The 20,883-nt window shown below is 39.8% G+C and overlaps 2 protein-coding genes across 5 annotated transcripts in view; one reads left to right on the top strand and one right to left on the bottom strand.

Annotated features, from left to right (window-relative positions):
- Positions 1-9,122, top strand: part of LOC132488878 (protein adenylyltransferase SelO-like) — a 28,565-nt gene extending 19,443 nt beyond the window's left edge. Inside the window, exons 16-19 of one of the 4 annotated variants that reach the window (XM_060097648.1) lie at positions 1,672-1,751; positions 2,575-2,618; positions 5,759-5,838; positions 8,838-9,122. In XM_060097648.1, the coding sequence (XP_059953631.1) occupies positions 1,672-1,751; positions 2,575-2,618; positions 5,759-5,838; positions 8,838-8,960 (327 nt within the window). In that variant the 3' untranslated portion in view covers positions 8,961-9,122. Of the gene's footprint in view, positions 1-1,671; positions 1,752-2,574; positions 2,619-2,662; positions 2,707-3,250; positions 4,311-5,758; positions 5,839-8,837 lie in introns of those variants that run through there. The other 3 variants (XM_060097649.1, XM_060097650.1, XM_060097651.1) reach the window with 3 other exon arrangements.
- A 2,283-nt stretch (positions 9,123-11,405) lies between these two features.
- The window catches only part of APBB1IP (amyloid beta precursor protein binding family B member 1 interacting protein), a 105,813-nt gene continuing 96,335 nt past the window's right edge, over positions 11,406-20,883 (bottom strand). The window contains exons 13-14 of the mRNA XM_060095431.1: positions 13,677-13,780; positions 11,406-12,173 (exon numbers count right to left, since the gene is read on the bottom strand). Coding sequence (XP_059951414.1) covers positions 11,661-12,173; positions 13,677-13,780 — 617 coding nt within the window. The 3' untranslated portion in view covers positions 11,406-11,660. The remainder of the gene's footprint in view (positions 12,174-13,676; positions 13,781-20,883) is intronic.

The following is a 20,883-nucleotide window of genomic DNA, read 5'->3' on the forward strand; positions in this document are numbered from 1 at the left end:
CAACGACTAGTCTACTTTCTGTCTCTTTTCCCTTTCTAGACCTCCCCTGTAAATGGAATCATATGATATGTGGTCTTTTGTGTCTGGCTTCTTCGCTTAGCATATTTTTGAGGTTCACCCATGTTGTAACCTGTATCAGTGGTTCTTTCCTCTTTATTATTTTTAAGACCTTTTAAGTACGTCTTAAAATATTATTTCCTCTTTATTACTTTATTACTCCCTTATATGGATGGACCACATTTTGTTTATCCAGTTACTAGTTGACAGACATTTGGGTCATTCCCACTTTTTGGCTATTGCAAATAAATACTACTATGAACATTCATGTACCGGTTTTTGTGTGAACATATTTTCATTTCTCTTGGGTAGATACTAGGAGTGTAATTGCTGGATTGTTTAGCAAATTTATGTTTAATTTTTTAATAAACTGCCAAACTGTTACCAAAATGGCTGTTCTTAATTCAGTTTTAAGAAAGGTGTTGCCTTTTTATTTCAATACTAATCTGCTACATTTATAGAATAATATGGGTATTAACCAGAAGACTCCCACTTATTATAGATTGTTAGAAACATAGCTCTATTTATAAGGTGTAAGTCTTTTATATTGCAGTCATTGTTTTTATTATTTTTCAGATGAAAGTCTAGCCATATTTTTTAAAATTTCAATTTCTTCATTATATTTCATGACTTCTGTGTTAACTAAAAAAAATTATTTATATATAAAAACTATTTGTATATAGTTCTCACAGGTATGTAATAGCCATAAATTACATTTTTAGGAGTGGTTTGAATAAAAGAATGTCTACCTATTCAGCAAGAAATCCAGCAAATGTTAACCAATAAGCATCTTTGATATAATTTAAAAATTATTAATGAGCTATCAGAACTAATTATCATTTAAGGTGAGATTTAACATTTAACATTAACTGAGACAAAGTAATGTTAAAGTGATTTGAACGAGTTCTTGACACTTGTTAATATTTAAATTACTGAGTGTTGGGAAAATTTGAGAGAGATCATTACACTTTTAATCATTTTAATAGTTAATTTCTGTGTCTTCTGAATTTCAAACCTTTTTAACTCCCTAACTCTTAACTAGAGCTAATAGCTTGTGTCCCCTTAGCCTTTATGTATATTTCTATAACACTTCTAAAATGGCATTGTCTTATTTGTTTACACACTTTCCTTTTTAAAGGCAGGAATTATGTCTTATTAATTTTTTTATCCTTCCCAACTAACATAGTTCCTAGCACATAGTTGACATTCCATAAATATATGTTAAATGAATTAATAGATAACTAAATAAAACACAGTTGCAAATTAAATTTTTAAAGTAAATTTTATATTAAGTGAGTTTTCCCTATTTAAAGGAAGGGTTTTGATAATGTAAGTATTCACATGTAATGTCTATTTATAAGAACTATGTATATTTTTTATTTCTCTTAAATCATGCCATTACATGGATCTCCATGAATTAGAATCTGAGTTGAAAGTTATATAAAGAAAAGGAAAACATTATTCCTTTTTAGTACTACTTCTACTTGAAATAGAGAACCTTAAGAGAAATCTGGATGTTATAAATTATTGTTAAAGTACATAATTTAAGGGACATGAAGTTAAAATAAAGTGAACAAGTATTAATAAGCAGTCTATTACTGTATTTTCTTCCAGCAATTCTGGGCATTGAAAACGATCTCAAAGCACAAACTCTTTCCTGCTTGGGTGTCCCAGTACCTTTTGAGACTGAAGAGGTAAGGTAACCTAATCACTTCTTGAGAAAGCATGTAATGTATTACTTTAGCATCGTCAACCCATCAGATTCCTCACTTCCTTTCCATTTTTCAACATTTCCTTTTTATTCCCGGGAAGTCTGCTCCAGCTGAGGAGTGTCTGGTAACATCTCACCCACGCAGAGAGCACCCTTCTGTTCACCTCAACTTTGATCATGCCGTTCCCCTGTGTCCTGAGCCCAAGTCTGCCAAGCCTTGAAGCTCTGGAGAGAGCGAGCTCCCCAGGCTTTCATCCAGTGTCTATAAATTGTCACATCTTATACAATCGTCAGAAGTTACTTTGCTTTGTTAACTGTCACAATGAATCGGAAGCAACAAACATAAAAGAGTAAAGAAATTGCAGGTAGTGGTGCCTGAAGGGAGAGACAGGAAAACCACAGGACGCACAGGAGCAAATAGCCTGTCACAGTTTAATGGCAGTTGAGGGCTATTCATAAAGATGACCCTGAGTAATGAAGAACAAGTTAAATTATTTTCAGAAAACTATGTTTTAAGATAAGGAAAGAGAGGTGCCAGAGAGTTTAGATTTTTTTTTTAGACAAAAGTATTTTTTTAATTGGTAAAAATAAAAGTTTTGGTATTATCTAAAATAACTAAATAAGGTAGTAATTTATATATTGTTTAATCAAACAGGATTTTCTGTCTTCCTTTCAGACAATGATTCAATGTGATTTAAAATTTTTTTTCAATATTTGTCTTGTGAAATAATTCTCACCCTTTTGGAAAAAAGATATGATTTGGGGAGACAGTGATTAATTCTGTTCTTTGTTCTGTTCATTTTTAGTAACATGAATGATTCAGATTCTGAAAGAAGAAAAAGAATGACAAGTAGGCAATCCTTTTGATTTTTCCTTTGTTCTGTTCGTTTTTAGTAACATGAATGATTCAGATTCTGAAAGAAGAAAAAGAATGACAAGTAGGTAATCCTTTTGATTTTTCCAGCTTTAAGGATTATTACATAAAAGCAACAGGAAGTAATTACTGGAAGTTATTACTCCCAGTTTTCAGCTCTTGTTTTGTTTTTAACTACAAAAACTCTAGATGAGTGTATTTTAGTTGAGTTGAAGTGTCATATATGAGCCTTTCCAATTTCAGATGACTTTTAACTTGATTATGATAGCCCTGCTTTCAGTAAGTTTGCATATTGATGTTAAAATAATATGGCCTTAAAAGATGGTGGAGAGACAAGGAAGGTGGTGTGGTTTATGGTGGAAAGAACATGAGTTTTGAAATCTGACAGATGAACCTCATCTTGCCACTTTTTTGCTGTATAATATGAAAGATATTTAACTTTCCAATTTTCAAGGCCCTTAGCTATTATAAAATGGGCATATTTTGCAGGGATGTTGTAACAATGAGCAATAATATATGTAAGTTATCTTGTTACAGTGCCTGGGCCATAATACACATGTAGTAAATGGTAATGCTAAAAATAAATCACCTTTATATACTGCTTTCAGTTTACCATGTGACTACACTTGGCTTGGAGAAGAAAAAAAAGGGAAGTTAGTCCTTTTTGCAACATGGGTTCTAAGAAGATCAAAGAAGTTAAGACAGAAGTACTCAAGTCCTGGAGTACTCTTGCCTTACTTAGGACTGCTGTGGAGAGCTAGTGTGTGTCATCAGGGTGGCTGACTCATGTTGATGAAATAAGAGTGATGCTAATATTCCATGTTAAGTTAGAGGATGAGACTGCTTCTTGACTCAGGACACTATTGTAGAAATAAAAGCAAGTTGAGTTTTTACAAGGAAGTGAGTAATCAATCTTTGGGGATCAGCATGGATTTAGCTGCCAGCCACTTATGTTCACTGGTGCAATCATACAGAATTTATAGGCCAGCTCAATATGGACTATATCAGCAATTAAGAGAAAAAAGAAATTGAGAGAAGAAAATGTCGTGGCTGTCTTCAGTATTTGGATTTGTTTGGTTATGACAGGATGGATGAGATGGTAAGATGAAAGACATTTAGTGAATTCAAGGCTGCAGCTTTGAATTCTTTTAGAGAAATAATAAATGCTGAACAGTGTACTCTCAAGGAAAGGAAAAATTAATTTCCACAATGAGCAATGGGAAAAAGTTCCAGACAAGATTAAAAAAAAAAAAGTACAGAATTAGATAACTTCAAAGAATCCTATGAACAGATCTACAATTTTCTGATTTCAGGTAGTTTGTACATATCAACACATAATTTGATCCAAAGTACTTCTGCTTGCAGCTACAAGTCCCAGCATATTTTAACAGTATTTCGTTGCCAGGTTTCTATAAAGTGTTGGTCAAGTTGGTTAAACTTTTAATTGGGTGACTCCACTCTCCCTCTGCCTAAGTCGACTGCTTCCACAATTTCCCTTGCATGTCAGTTTCCTTTTCGTCTAAGGATTATATATATTTATTGTGTATATGTGTTTTTATTTTAAAAGAGTTCTGCATGAATTCTTTAAAATTTGGAAGATGCAAACTTTTGTAGAAAGAATAAAAAGATTCCCATCACTCAACCACAGTTGCTATTCACTTTTCGATGCATTTATTGACACTTCTAGTCTCTTTTTCTGTGTGTATTGATTAGGAGAAAATGTAGTAGTAATCATGTTATGGTATAATTTTAGATCCTTCTTTTTTTCACTAAAAATAAACATTTCCCTGACTACTTCATTCTTTATAATGTAACATTTTTAATGACTGCATAATATATCTTTGAAAGGGTATGTAATGTTTCACTTAACCAGTCCCCTATTAATAGGCATTTAAGTTGTTTCTAGTTTTCCTTAATATAAATAATGCTTTTTAATGTTTAAATTTGTTCCCATAGACTATATTCCTAGAGAAGTAGAATTACTGGGTCACAGGGCACTTGTATTTTAGATTATCTGTCATGTCTTGGCAGCTCTTTAAAACCAAGTCAAAGTGGAATTTGTGTGTTCCCTCCATTCAAGTAACTCAGAAAAATGTTGTTCAGAATCACAAAACTGTGATTTCTGGAGTCCTCTCAGAATTTCTTTCAGGCCAGTGAGGATAAACATCCCTCCTTTCCACCTAGTTGATAAATTATCTTGGAAAAGTCTCATCTCAAATAAAGACATAATTTCTGGAATGTGCCATTATTATAGTACTTTTCTTTTAAAGATTTAATTTTATTTATTTTTGGCTGTGTTGGTTTTTCATTGCTGTGGACAGGCTTTTTCTAGTTGTGGCAAGCAGGGGCTACACTTCGTTGCAGTGCGCAGGCTTCTCCTTGCGGTGGCTTCTCTTGTTGCGAAGCACGGGCTCTAGGCATGCGGGCTTCAGTAGTTGTGGCACATGGGCTCAGTAGTTGTGGCTCGCAGGCTCTAGAGCGCAGGCTCAGTAGTTGTGGCACACAGGCTTGGTTGCTCCGCGGCAGGTGGGATCTTCCCGGACCAGGCATTGAACCCATGTCCTCTGCATTGGCCACTTATCCATTGTGCCACCGGGGAAGTCCCTATAATACTTTTTAGTATGAAAAAGTGCATGGTTACTATAAAAAATATAAATTTACAAAGAGTTTTGCCTGCATGTAACCTTTCCTATTTGCTCTTGGCAACAACAGCATTAAGCAGTCCTACTGAGTCAGACCTGAATTCTGTGTTTGAAGAGCAGCAACTTTTTCCTCCCTTCATTTGGGCTGCAGGATGAATCTTCTACTTCCTCCCAGCTTTATAAAATGCTTAGTGAACTGAATATGGTGAAAACCAAATTAATGATGAAACACTGAAAAGAAAAATAAAACATAATATTGCTCATGATGCGAAAAAAAAGTTTTTCCTGTACCATAAGATAATAAATACTGTACATTGTTTATAAACAATCAGAATTGACTGATGCTGATCATTCTTCTCATTTGAGCCTTCCGGCAAAGTTCTTAAAGGTTATGTCATTTCAGTGGTAATTTCACATGGCCTGTGTCGACTTAGTAATTATTGTTCCATGATGAACTTTTCCCTCTTGTTTAAGCTGTTAATCCTAGATACGTGCTGAAGAACTGGATGGTAGAATCCGCAGTGCAAAAAGCAGAAAGGAACGATTTTTCAGAGGTAAGTTGGTTGACTTTTCTGGGCTTATTTTTATTAATTTAAAACGTATCGTACTTTAAACATCCTGATTTTGTTTGCAGACATGCTAAACCATACCTTTGCCAGCACCAGCTTCCCAGCTTCTCATTACCTGGTCTCTCTTTTTTTTTAAATCAGTGAATCATTTTCTCATATTTCAAAATTTACTCTTTAATGTGTTGAAATTTTTATATATTCATTTGATATATCTACATTATTTGAACTTCCGAGGGTCTGGTTCTGCTAGTCATTGTTTATGTTCAGGGATTTTGGATTTCAATCTCAGAAATCCAGTGAAGCCTGATTTGAGGGTGCATCTCTCCAGAGGGAATTAGCTTTTGCATGTACCAGGCATCTATGGCACTAGCAACCTGGGTCCATGAAATGAAATCTTGACGTCCGTGAAGATGAATGCACTGCATCTATACACATCAGCTTGGATGAATCTCACATATAATGTTTGGCAAAACAAGCAAGTGGCAAAGGAATACATACAATGTGTTACCACCCCAATTTACTCTAAACATGTAAAACCATGTCTTTAGGGATATATGCATATATAGTAAAAGTAACAAAATGAATAAAGATGATATCATCTTTGGACAGTGATTGATTTGCAGTAAGGAGGAAATTTGAGTTAGGGAAGAATATTCAAGGTTTCAACCATATTGGAAGCATTTTATTTCTGAAGCTGAGTGGAGGATACACAGGTATTTGTCATATTATTCTGCATACTTTCTTCTATGCCTCAAATATTTCCTAATTAATTGTTTAAAAATGCATTGCACACAGTGTATTTCTTAGAAGAGGAACAGCCCCAGCACTCTTGCTGTCACTCTTCTGTCCTGCACTGGAACAGACATTATTAATGATCGCGGCCCCCTTTCTCTCTCAAATGGGTCACAGCCTTAGGATCCTTCTCATCACAGCATGCTGTGTAGTCACTACCAACTGATCAGAGTGGGCACGACAGAGAAACTGTTCTTGCTATTTCTAATTTGGAACTTGCATTAACTTTACATTTCGGTAGTTTAATTAGCCTGACAAATCTAAGTTTTCATTTTAGAAAATAAAATATTTTTAAGTGTAATCTTTTTAGGGTATTAAGGAAAAACAAAGAGAAGGAAGCTAACTCAGTATTTATCTTTAGATAAATTAGTCTAAGCTGGGGAAACTAAACAGTGGGTTTTTTTTGTTTTGTTTTTTTGCGGTACGCAGGCCTCTCACTGTTGTGGTCTCTCCCGTTGCGGAGCACAGGCTCCGGACGCGCAGGCTCAGCGTCCATGGCTCACGGGCCCAGCTGCTCCGCGGCACGTGGTATCTTCCCGGACCGGGGCACGAACCCGTGTCCCCTGCATCGGCAGGCGGACTCTCAACCACTGCACCACCAGGGAAGCCCCTAAACAGTGTTTAATAAGATGTTTTTGTTGCCTTGTTTCACCTTCCTTCCCTCTCTTTTGTTCCCTCCCTGTTTTCTCCCTTCCCTCAAAATTATACTTGAGTAAGGATGCAGTGCCCACCTTGGGTGGGGAGGTGTCTTCCTAGGTCCAAGTAAACATTCAGATTCATAAGACTATTACAGACTGCTTTTGGCCCCCCTTGATTCAGAAAGATACAGGACAGAAACACAGCTTACCAGCAGGGCATCATTAGGTTCCTCCTTTGCAGGAGTTCTTGAAGCATCCACGCAGGCAGGGAAGTACAGCGGTAAAGCTCAGGTGCAGGGGGACACGATCCACACTGGGAAGATGCAGGGCCAGCCCTGGCTGAAAAGCTGCACGTTCTACGGAAACCAGTATCTCTTCTAACAGCTCCATGGGCATAGTTTCCAACATCCCCACAAGAGACCTGCCTTATACCGGGAGCCCCTACACTAAAGAAAGTACAACGCATTCTATCAGGTGTTTATGGTCCTCCCAGGACAAATGCTATGTGTCAGTCATAAGCCGTGTTGTATGGTGATACAGTGGACATACGTATACCACCTTATCAGGTTACCAGGGGAACAGATCCAGAAAGTTAACTAAGGGTTAAATTCTCATGCAGGAAAAGAAAAAGATCTTGTTAAACTTTTAGACCTATAACTCTTTACACATACACCTTGTGTTTACATTCCTGCATCAAACATTTCTTGAGAATTCACCCTCTGCGAGTTGCTGTGGAGAAGTATAAAAATCTATTCAGGGAGCTTTTAAACTAGTAGGTAAGATTAGATAGGTATAATATTTATTATATATACTTTTTAAATGGAGGTATAGTTGAAATATAACATTTTGTTAATTTCAGGTCTACAACATAATGATTTGATATTTGTATCTTGTGAAATGCTCACCACAATGAATCTAGTTAGCACCTGTCACCATACACAGCTACAATTATTTTTTTCTTGTGATGAGGACTTTTGAGATCTATTCTCTTAGCAACTTTCAAATATACATACAGTATTATTAACTATAGTCACCATGCTGTACATTACATCCCCACGACTTAATTATTTTTATAACTGGATGAAAATATACATTTTGATCCTAGAATTATTGCTGAAAGAGGTGTGTTTGTTGATCCCTCAGTTTATACCATGGGACAAAATAGCAAATGAAGCAGTATGAGTTGGAATCCATGCCCTTGATTTGGAAAGAGCGTAAATCACTGACATCCTTTTATTTTTATAAATATTTTAGAAAATTATAATTCTCTTAATGCTGTCAAGGAATTTAGAAATGATCGGGAATTATATGTATTCTTTGTGACGCTGTACATATTCACTCTCCTGTTTCAGCAAAAAACTACTACTTAAGGAACTTTCTCTGGAACAACAGAAATTTTAAGTAACAGCTATAGTTGAAGTTTTAATGAAACATAAAATGTTTAAACATTTTCATGCACATTTAAAATTTACCTTGTCGTCTCAGAAATTTAGAAAATTAATAAGGGTCCTGATTAAGATCATCTATATTTATCTACTTTAAATTGTTTACCAGGTCCATCTCCTCCAGCAAGTTCTTCGCCGTCCTTTCCAGAAGCATTCTGCAGCTGAGATAGCAGGCTATTCCTCACCTACTCCTTCCTGGGCCAAAGAGCTCAGGGTGAGCTGCTCATCTTAACCTGGGAAAAATCAACTAAGGGATACTTCTATCACCGAACCCAGCACAGAATAACCTATTTGACAAATTCTTAATGACCACCGACATTTTCTTGACAATCCTGCATTTCATAATAATGGTTATATATAAAAACATTTTTTAACCAAATAAAGTGGACCTATTCTCTGGAACATGTTTGTGGTCATTTTTGTTTTAATCAATTTAATGAATAATAACTACCTGAGTTATTCTCAATAACTAAAAAATCTTATAACCATCTTTTAATGAATTTGTAAGTTTTCATCTAATACCATGTACCCAGCAATTTGGGGCACATCAAATAAGAATATAATTTAATTGTACTCCTCAAGCTTTTTTGTCTTGTTATAGTAATTTTCATTTACCAAAGAGAATAGTTTAATGAACCTGATTTACCATTCAACCAGCTTATTAAGTATCAATGCATGATAATCTTGCTTCATTTACACCCCTACACACCTCCCCCTTGTTCCTAGTTATTGTTTTAATTGAGGTATAATTTATATATCCCCAAGTATTTTAAAGACATTCCCAGACATAGTTTCATTTATTCTATGAATATCTCTGTATCTCTAAACGTTAATGACTTAAGACACATACATACAATACCATATCACCTTAAGACACTTTTCTGTCTGTGCATAAACTGAATAACAAGTATGTGGTGATCGGTTGATCAATCCCTAATGGTGTTGAAAGAAGGGATGTGACTGGTCACTATTCATGATATGTATCTGTTATTTATGTAGTGATTTGTGGGTTGAAGAGCTAATAGCATGTTTATACTTTGCATAATTACTAACTACTAGTTAAAACTAACTACTAGTTAAAACTAATTACTAGTTAAAACTAATTACTAGTTAAAATAGCATGGCAGCAAATGTGAACCATGTTGGGGAATAGTGTTATTTAACTCAATTGTGGTAATTGAAACTTGTGCATGTTGAACTCTGCAAAGAAGGACCATCTGGACCATCTATTTCCTAATGTTTTCTTTTATATCCTGTAATAAAGGCAGGGATGGAGAGAGACAGTGCATTCAACCTTTTGGTCCACCAAAATTATATCAATATTTTGACCACAAAATCAGTTAATTCTTTTCTGTAGCTTTTCTAAAATACACATTACCTAATGCTAAAGCTCACAAACGTTTTAATGTTTGGATTTTTATAGTTTTTTCCCCGTAAAGTAAATGTACAGTATGGATAGAAGTTAGGAGACCCGGGTGGCGACCCAGCTCTGTGGGATGTAGGTTAAGCACATCTTCAGGCCTCATTTCTTCTCTGTTAAGTTAGGAATAAGTTTGAATTGATGGTTTGGGGGTCATCTGTGAAGCCCATAACAACCACATCTCTCCCTTTCCCTTCCCCAGTCCCCTGGGTCCTACTCTCTGAGCCCACCTTTTCCATAGTGATGGGTCCCAATGCTTAGGAAAAATTTAGTGCACCTTACCAGTTTTAATTACTATATATTTTGGTTTTAAAATCTGAATTTGCTTTTTCATTGTTGTTTTAAATGTCAATTTAGAGCTTACTTTTTTCCAAATATTAAAACATAAGATTAATTATCTTCCTTAAGTAGAAAATAACACATTAGTTATTATTATTATTTTTGGCCACACCGCCCAGCATGTGGGATCTTAGTTCCCCAACCCGTGCCCCTTGCACTGGAAGCATGTTGTCTTAATCACTGGACTGCTCAGGAAGTCCAACACATTAGCTATTATTTTCTACCCACTTTAAGAAGATTTTGAGGTGTTTTACATTAAAAAAAATAAAATAAAACAGAACCATGGAAATAAAACTAAGAAAATCTAAAAGGACCCTCAGAAGCCAATTAGAAAGAGAAGAAAGATAAGGGTAATAGGAACTTAAGATAAACTGGTTGTTAAAATTAAGCATTAAATTTATCTGAGGGAAAACATTCCTGGTTGAAGAATGTAATTTGATTGCCTTTTCCTGTCTTTAAATTTTTATTTATAGCAACTTATGGCATTATAATAACAGAGAATCCAAAAATTATCTAAAAAACTATTTTTTTCCCCAATTACTATGTTATTCAACCATTAGAAAACCGAAACCAAACTAGGGTATGTCCAAGACTCCCATCAATCAAGCAATGAGTCTCAAAGAAACTAAATTCACTCTACCTCTCCTGGTTTTTTCTTTTTCTTCTTTCGATTTTTCTGAAAGTTCTGGAGGTCATTGAGATGGAGATGGAAAATATGTCGAAGATCAACAAGACTTTAGAAGGCCTAGGATTTTTAAAAGGTCAAGTATATTATAAAATAGAACTGATATTGTACTAGATTTATACTATTTCTAGAAATACCATCTTAAGGAAAAAAATTTAAACTTTTATTAATTTGATGCTTCGTAACATAATAAAATAAATGAACATAAGACATCATTTTAGTTAACTTGGAAGGGAAGGTAAAATCCATTGAAGTGGAAGTACACAGGAAAGATACGTACATTCAGGCAGATATTCTAAATTCTGTGTTGGGTTAAGGATTATGAATGTACTCGAGAAACAGGGAGACGTTTCCTATTTGCATTTCTAGTCTGAATACTTCAATATTGTATTTAAAATGAGCAAGATGTCACGGAAACAAAGTAGCAAAAATGCACTTGAGGTTAGCAATGATTACACCCATCACCCAAAGATACTTCTAGGTTTCCCTTAGGGCATGTTGCTTCTCTTCTTTTGCAAAGCTTTCATGAGATCCGACATGAAATCCTGCTCCCCGCCTCCCCCGCCGGGTGGTCCCGGGTTCGCCTGCCTCTTGGGGGGAGCTGGCGGCCTTTTGACCACCACGGGGGTCGGCTTCGCGGCTTGGGGGGCGAGGGCGGGCGGGGGCGGGGGCGGCGGCAGGGAGGACCCCGCGTCGCCCACAAACGACGGCGGCGGTGGAGGAGGCACGAAGTTCGGGGGCGCGTCGCTAAAGTCGGGGGGCGGCGGAGGGAGCTCGTCGTCTTCCAGGGGCGGCGGCGGCGGCGGGGGCGGCGGCAGGAGGTCGTGGGGCGGCGCGGGGAAGCCGGCGGCCGCGCCCTTGACCTTGGGGGCCATCCCTGGGCTGCTGCAGCCGACGTCCGAGGACCGTCGCACGGGAGGGGGCGGAGGCAGGCTGGCCTTGGGAAGGGGCTGGGCCATGGGCGCTCCGGGGTCGTGGCTGCCGAGGCCGGACTTCTTGTCCTTCAACAAAGCGACAACAGCATTTATTCTTGACCACACGGCCACGTGGACATGACAGTTCCCGGACAGGTGAGTCTCCGGATTTAGGAAGCGTCTGCCCCCCGAGGGGGAGGCTCAGTCCCTCAGTCCTGAGACTCCAGGTTGTTCCTGAGCTAGCTCACCTCATATTTATATAATGCAGCTTCCCCCAGGAGTTTCAGGCAGCTGAATTGAATCCCTCTGTTTTAGTGATAATTATCATTGCAATTTACATTTTATCAGGCTTTCATTTTATTTCTTTCTTTGCTTAATAACCTCTTGCCACTGGAGATTAGAAATTTTTTTTTCCCCTAACAAAGTGCCCTTATGATTGAGTTTATTTTATTTAGTTCAACTGCTTAGCATGATAAGAAATTAACTGGTAATGTATTTTTTAAAAAAATTCTGAACAGGCAGTTTGGGAATTAGTGTTCACGCATAGTTAAGTGATTTCTATTCTGGGATCCTTTTATTGCTTTCAGTATTTAAAAATGTTTTTCTTCAGTTGGCATTACAAAAACCATGAAAATAATAATCGCTGAAAGTACACTGCAAGATGAGATTGTCAGACTTGAGAAGCTAACAAGAATATTAGAGAAACACACCTTTAATGGTCTATTGTGGTTTTCAAAAATTATAAGAAGCTCGATAAATACAGGATTTAACTGTTCCCACCACTGGCTGATGGACAAAATGAAAGGGGAGAATGAAGTGGAAAACTACTGAAACACATTTAAGACTGGTTTGAATCATACATAGGAAATATTCAGTGGAACTTGTATGGTCAATTGAGTCATTACCAATTGGACTAATACCTAAATTATAACTTTTAGCTATAATTTTTAGATAGATTTAAATGAATCTCCATTAATCTCCTCTACTAAAAAAAAAAGTTATAGAGAATGTTACACCAATTTGGATATTATTTTAAAATGCGTTTTCTTCTCTGTCACCCTGAGGACATATGTAGAACGTTAACAGAAAAATACAATAATGAGTATTTTATAGTGGGACCCTGTCAGTACTCTTCTAATCTGGTTTGGGGTCCAGATAGCATTTAATAAAGGGCTTCTGACTAACATGTTGCTCTAATTTATTCAGAAAAAGTAAGTAAAAATCCCAAGGGCTTAAAATGTAGGTGCCACTTTCAGAGAGTGCTAAAACCACTTGACTAAACCAAAAAAAAAAAAAAAATTGCTTCAGTCAAAATAAATGTAGCTAAACTAAAAATAGTTACCAACCCTCAGCATTAAAAAAAATTCTTACATTTTCCCGAAGCTGTGATCGTTGGTTTTAATTTTCCATTCTAGCCTATGTAACTTTAAGATAAATATATATATATGAAGCAATTATCTAAATGAAATTACAGTGACTTTTGAATTGTTGGAACTCTATTTTCTCCTTTTAAAAGAACAGTTATTAGAATACTGCTAATGGTTTAGAATATGGGCTTACAGGTGACAGTCTGATAGAAGTGGGTCTTACCTTGGTTGTTTCAACATGTCTCTGGGCTTCTCCGAGAACAGTACTCATAGAATGTGCTGCCTGGGGGATCTGACCATTGGCCTGGGTGGTGCCTGTTTTAACTCCTAAGGGGGAGGAAGAGAGACAAGAAGAGTGGGCAAAGGCGGGAGGGAAAATTAGGAGTATGGGATTAACAGGTACAAACTACTGTATATAAAACAGGTGAGCAACAAGGAGTTACTGTATAACACAGGGAACTATACTCAATGTCTTGTAATAACCTATACTGGAAAATAACCAAAAAAAAAACCACCTGAATCCCTTTGCTGTACACCTGAAATTAATACAATATTGTAAATCAACTATACTTCAATAAAAAAAAATTGTGGGCAAAGTATTTTCAACATTCTTCAGAGTTAATCTGAAAAGACAAAGCAGTTTTATGTCTCCAAAGCAAAATGATTCACAGGTACACAGGGCTTTCGAAAAAACCTGAGGTTCTACGACAATACTTCATGAAATTCAGCAAAACATTCAGGGAAATGAATACTTCATACAAGCAACAAAATCTGGATTAACTGGGGTCCTAGAGAACAGTATGTTCTGCTTTTAAAAACTTTTTGGTGACTGGAAAATGAACCTTGAAAACCTCCTTTATAAAAGAATTGTTGTTGAAGATTTTTCTGAAATGGATGTATCCGGGTTCATACCATGCTATGCACGGGAACAACTTAACGTTATCCTCAACAAAAAATACTTTGAGCACAAAAACAGTAGACAGGGCTTCCCCAGTGGCGCAGTGGTTAGGAATCCGCCTGCCAATGCAGGGGACAAGGGTTCGAGCCCTGGTCCGGGAAGGTCCTACATGCCACGGAGCAACTAAGCCCATGCGCCACAACTACTGAGCCTGCGCTCTAGAGTCCGTGAGCCACAACTACTGAGCCTGTGCGCCTAGAGCCCGTGCTCCGCAACAAGAGAAGCCACCACAATGAGAAGCCTGCGCACCGCAACGAAGAGTAGCCCCCGCTCGCCGCAGCTAGAGAAAGCCTGCGCGCAGCAACGAAGACCCAATGCAGCCAAAAATAAATAAATAAATATTTTTTTTTAAAAAAAAGGTGGACAGAGGGGATTGGGCAAAATATACAAACCCTCACTATATCCTGAAATTAGATTTTTTTCCCCCCAGGAAGTCCTGATATGTGCTTCTTTTCCTGCCCTTTTTTTTTTTTTTTTTTTTTGCCATACGTGGGCCTCTCACTGTTGTGGCCTCTCCCCTTGCGGAGCACAGGCTCTGGACGTGCAGGATCAGCGGCCATGGCTCACGGGCTCAGCCGCTCCGTGGCATGTGGGATCCTCCCGGACTGGGGCACGAACCTGTGTCCCCTGCATCGGCAGGCAGACTCTCAACCACGGCGCCACCAGGGAAGCCCTTTTCCTGCGTTTTTATTTGCCCTTTTGCACAAAAGTGTGCCTAGCCGAGGTTTCACAGTTTTGAGAGTCAGAGAGAAGCAGCTGTGTGTTGATGTCTCTGGCTCCAGAGAGGGCATCCCGGGGGGAGGACAGCCAGCTCTCCACACACTGAGCCTGCTCCTCCCATGACTGAACTGCCTCCCAGACCCCGACCTGAGGTCTCCTCCCTGAGGGAATCCGAGGTTGCCTTAGCTCTGCTCAGTACCAGCTGTTCTGCCAAATATTTATGAGATGACTGTGTGCTTGCTTCTCTAAATATTTTCCAAATATTTTGAAAAACCCAAAACTCTATGCAACAACTCAGAGAAGGTCATTAAGTACTTCAGGAGACAGGGAAGAAGGGAAGGTCTGATGAGGAATCAGATACTTGCACTATCTCAAAGTATCTCTGTACGAATTATCAGGTACAACATGAAAAAATTGCACAGGAGAGAAATCGGACAGCACGTTAGCCAAGTGGTCAGAATGAATGTTTCCAATGAGGGGCAACAGATACCATATGGCTCCGACTGGGATACCCCGAGAAGGACACGGCAGCTTAGTCCTGCCCCAAACACATTACCTGAGATGAATTACGAGGAAATATCAGACACATCCAAACTGAGGGACATTCTATAAAATAAATGGCCTGTATTCTTTAAAAAATGTTAATGTCTTGATAGACAAAGAAAGGCTGAGGAAATGTTCCAGAGGAAAGGGGATGAAAGAGACATGATGCCTAAATGCAAACTCCAAATCTGGACGGAACCGGTACCAGGAAAGAGCACTGCTGTAAAGGCATCATTGAGATGACTGGCAAAACTGGGATATGGGCTGTGGTTTACATAAATATACTCTATCAACATGAAATGTTAAATTTCCTGAATTTGATAACTGTACTGTGGTTAGTAAGGGGATAGCTTTAATTTTTTTTTTTTTTTTTTTAGGAAATACAAAAGGAAGATTTAAGGGACAAAGGGACACAATATAGTCAATCTACTCTCAAGAGGCTCCCAAAAAAACAGTCTAGGGACAACATATGGCGGGGTGGGATGGGGAGAGGGGGATGATACAGCAAATGTGACAAATACTCAGTATTGGTGCTCTGGGTCAAGAGTCTATGGAAATTCTTTGCATTATTCTTGCAACTTTTCTGTAAGTTTGAAATTATTTCAGAATAAAAATATGTTCGTGTCCATTTATACAATCAAGAGGCTGGAACAGGCTATACCAACTTGTTCTGCTGTAAGGTTTTTTGGCTGTAAAATGCATGCTCCTCATTCAGCAAAAGCAGCCATCTCCTTCTTCAGAGCTGCCCTCCTCGGCACATCTGCTCGGTGCTGTCAGAACTTAACACCCTGTGCCACGTAAACACGAGATTATCTCTAAGACTATTTAATGTCTCTCTCTGATTAGCCACATCTTTGCTCTGGAGGGCTGAAAATAACAGGTTTAAACATCTTAAGGTCTTAGGATGTTTAAATTGAAGAGTTTTTCGTAAGGTCTTGTGTCCCATCCCATGCCGCCCCTGAGAGATTTAAACCCCTTAGATTCCAAAGCGCTCAATCTCCTCATTTCCTCTGGTCTCTTCTCTTTCCCCTCTTCCCTCTTTGTATGCATATTCAAAATCTTTCTTTACAGGTAATGAAAACACCTTTGTATAAACAGAAACCAAAGCTGAATACTGAAGACAGTTAGGGGAAATTCCTTGAAAGGGCACAAATTATCAATATATATATTTTTTGCTTCTTTTGCCCAAACACGCACAGTCTGATTTCTCAACAACATAGTGCACACTGCTATGTAACCAGGATGTCTAGGTCTCTGCCAGTCTGCAGGAACAAAAGAAGTCACGTCTATAGTAATCTCTCAGATGCTCCAAGCCGCTGTCCTCCCTTAACCAAGAAGTCTAATCTTTTCTGTGGGTTCTCTGCCCCATCCTGAGACAACCCATGGGTACCCACATAACTCATATATCCTGTAGGTGCCACCGATTTCGGATCTAGGTTGTCCTGGGGTCACAGTATTAATGTCCCAGCTGTCAAGTAGCAACACCACCCCTTCTGCTGCCACGTCTCTCTGGCAGACCTCAAAGGAACTAGGGCTGGGAAGTTTATTAAACACATATGAGACCCGCATGTTTTACAGAACTCAAGTGCATTCCCAGGAGGGGAATGATCCCTCATCCCTTTCTTCACCCATGTGGTTTGTAAAGGGCCGATCCTACTACCACATGTACTGGCATCCTCTTCAGTGCGGCTACGTGATTTAGGTATATATAAGCATGCAATGGAGCCCTTCCAGGGCGTTTTCAGAAGTGGGGCTTTCTCTTTGTACTAAGATTTCCAGCTGTGTGAAAAATGTTAGCCTAGAGAGCCAGTGTCAGTCCTTGCCACCTCATGGGGACAGTGCCCAAGAAAGAAACAGCATCTTGATGACTTCGCTTAACGCCCTGGATCCCGCTGTGCCTGAAAGCAGCCTACCTCTGGATTTCCTAGTTTTGTGCCATAATAAATCTCTCCCCTTTGGTTTTTGTTGCTTAAACTAGATTGAGTTGGATTTCTGCCAATTGCCACGAAAGAGTCCTGGTGAAAAACAGTGGCTAAAGTCATAAAATCATTTAATAAGTACTAAAAAAAAAAAGCCTCCACGGCTGTTTCCTAATATAAAAGAAAAAACCCTGCCATTTATCAAGAATACATTACTTGTTGCTAAACACTTTGGATGTAGAACGATGCCTCGAGATTTTCAATTGGGTAATCACAGCAGACGCACACAAATCGCCTGTGGTTTGACTCCCAGCCAGTGACCCTGCACCACTTGGCCTTGCCTCTCCAGGACTCTGGGTCAACCATGTGAACAGGGAGAGGGCAGGAGAGGAAAGGGATTCCAGATGAAAAGTTGAAGCGGAGGAGGCATCAGACTGATGGGGCCTGGGGTTGATTGTCTCCAGGCTCTATCCGATGGTTTGAGAGCAGGTCCTGCCCAGGGAGAGTTAGTGCCCGCGCAAGGTCTCCTCGGCTGCAGTTCTTGCTCTGATCTGTCTCTCGTGGGTCCAAGGTCCAGGAAATCTGTCCTCTGTGGGTGACCCCCACTCTGCAAGCCAATGGCTCAGAAAACAGTTGTTGGGGTGATGAAGGAGGCTCCCTGACTAGTGCCCCAAACAGCCCGAGGTTCAAGTGAGCCCATCAGCCAGTAACTCCTCTGATCCCAAGGAACATTTGTTTTTTCAACACTATTCTTGACATTTACCTTAATTTTGGCGGCAGAGGGAAGAGGGCTGTTGCAAGGAACGTATGGTTTGATTTGTCCCGGGCTCCTGGATGGACATGGGTCCCTTAAACACCTTCCAAGAGCCCTAGTGATTTTGTGTGATGAGTTTAGGGGAAGAGAGAGGCTTGGACAATAATATACGAGAAGAACTGAATTTTAAAAGATGGCGTCATTTCAAGCGGGTCTTTGTTGCTAAGATGTGATCACGGTCATCGTATACGTATGTGTATAACTGAGAAGAATGAACTTCACGTTTATTTGAAAGTGGCTTCCCTTCCTTCTAAGCTCATCATCTTCAGTTCCTTCCAAGCTGGTCACTAATGTAGCTCTTTAGAGCTTAAAATCCCACCCAGCAGGTGCTCATGGCAATACATTCTAAGGCATAAACTGAAAGACAGTTTAAATTGAGGACTTTTTTCTCCTTAGATGCTCAAGTGGAAGCATTTAATAATAAGCAGGGATGCTCTCAGTATGGTTTAAGATCTCAGCACATTTGTCCTCTGTAGGGCTGCAGGGCTTAATTTTGATAAATAAGACTCTACAGCAGAACCAAGATGGGTTAATTTACTATCTACTAACGGATATTCCGTCATGGAAAAGATCCTCCTTTTTTTTTTTTTTTTTTTTTTTGCGGTATGCGGGCCTCTCACTGCTGTGGCCTCTCCCCTTGCGGAGCACAGGCTCCGGACGCGCAGGCTCAGCGGCCATGGCTCACGGGCCCAGCCGCTCCGCGGCACGTGGGATCTTCCCGGACCGGGGCACAAACCCGTGTCCCCTGCATCGGCAGGCGGACTCTCAACCACTGCACCACCAGGGAAGCCCAGATCCTCCTTTTTGATCAATGGACATCTCATCTGACTGCTGCAATCGTGTTCTTCAAAAATTGGATTTAAGGGCCTCCCTGGTGGCGCAGTGGTTGAGAGTCCGCCTGCCGATGCAGGGGACACGGGTTCGTGCCCCGATCCCGGAGGATCCCACATGCCGCGGAGCGGCTGGGCCCGCGAGCCATGGCCGCGGAGCCTGTGTGTCCGGAGCCTGTGCTCCGCAACGGGAGAGGCCACAGCAGTGAGAGGCCCGCGTACAGCAAAAAAAAAAAAAAAAAAAAAAAAATTGGATTTAAGCAATTCATTTGGGAGAAACGGAATGAACATGCATTTTGCATTTAGTATTAAGGGCGTTCACATTACTTCACCCTCAGAGAAACCCTACCAGGTGTTAATTCATTTTTCCATTTGTCGTCCCAACCATCTTCGAATTCTAGCCGAATGCCTGTTATCTGCCCAGCACTGCAGTCCGTGCTGGGAAAAGTATGATGTACGAGACAGAAACAGTCCCTGACCTCATGATTTCCTTCAGTGCCTGGAGGAAGGAACAGATACTAAACTAATAATCACACAGATTATTAATTATGACTGGCCTACCAAAGACAATTCATTTCAGATCTGAGGCTGGGCAGGAATTAGCCACATGAAATCAAAGAGCATCATAAACAGAGGAAGAGCATCTGAGAAGTCCTTGAAAAAGGACGGTGCTTGGGGCTTTGAAAAACTGGGAAAAGCAGATGGGCTCTGTAGCAGGAACAGGAAGACAGGGGTGGGGAAAGAGGCAGGTGAGATGGGCGAGGCTCATTTCATGCAGGTTTTGGTGGCCTTGCTAAGGACCAGGGACTTAATCTGAGAGCAGTGGAAAGCATCTGAAGGGCTGAAGCACCACCCCATGGGGCCAAGTGAAGATCATGGTGGCTAGGATTTGATGGCAATGGAGACAAACAGGCATGGACAGGTTTGACTGATATTCAGAAGGTAGAATCAGCAGGATTTAGGGGTGACTGGATTTGGAGGTGAGTTTTCTTGCATGTTTTCTGCAGGAGCAATTGGGCAGATGATGATGTTATTTATGGAAACAGAGAACAACAATGGGGGAGCAAGTCTGGAGGGTAAGAGGATGAGCTCAGTTCTGCAGATGTTGAGTTTGAGGTGTCTGGGAAGGATCCACGTGAAGCCCATGAGCAGACAGTTGGATACATGGGTTTGAAGGTCAACAGAGAAGCCTGGATTGGATTTACGTAGCTATAGGTGGTCAGCTCATACACAGTGCTGGGGGTGGATTAGATCACTTAGGGAGATAGTGTAAAATGAGGATAGGGTTAGGATTGATGGGTCTTGGGTAGTTTAAGGTGGGGTTGAAGAAGAAGAAGAAGAGTTACTATAGGAGGTTAAAAGAAGTCAGAGAAGTGGGGGCGGGGTGGGGGACTTGGAGTGTGTGGTATCTGGAAAGCCGAGAGAGGAGATTGGTTCAAGGAGGAGTGGTCAGTTGAGTTGGGGTTGCTGAAAGGTGGACTAAAAAGAGGGGTTTACAGTCGTTTGATTTAGCAACACAGAGGCCGCTGGTGAGATGAGCAAGAGCATTTTCCACCAGGTAGTAGAGGCAGAAGCCTGACTGAAATGGGTTGAAGAGTGAAAAGGAAGTAGAAACATGGAGACAGCAAATATGGTCCACCTTTTAG

This window comes from Mesoplodon densirostris, chromosome 4, assembly GCF_025265405.1.
Source record: "Mesoplodon densirostris isolate mMesDen1 chromosome 4, mMesDen1 primary haplotype, whole genome shotgun sequence".
NCBI lineage: Eukaryota > Metazoa > Chordata > Mammalia > Artiodactyla > Ziphiidae > Mesoplodon > Mesoplodon densirostris.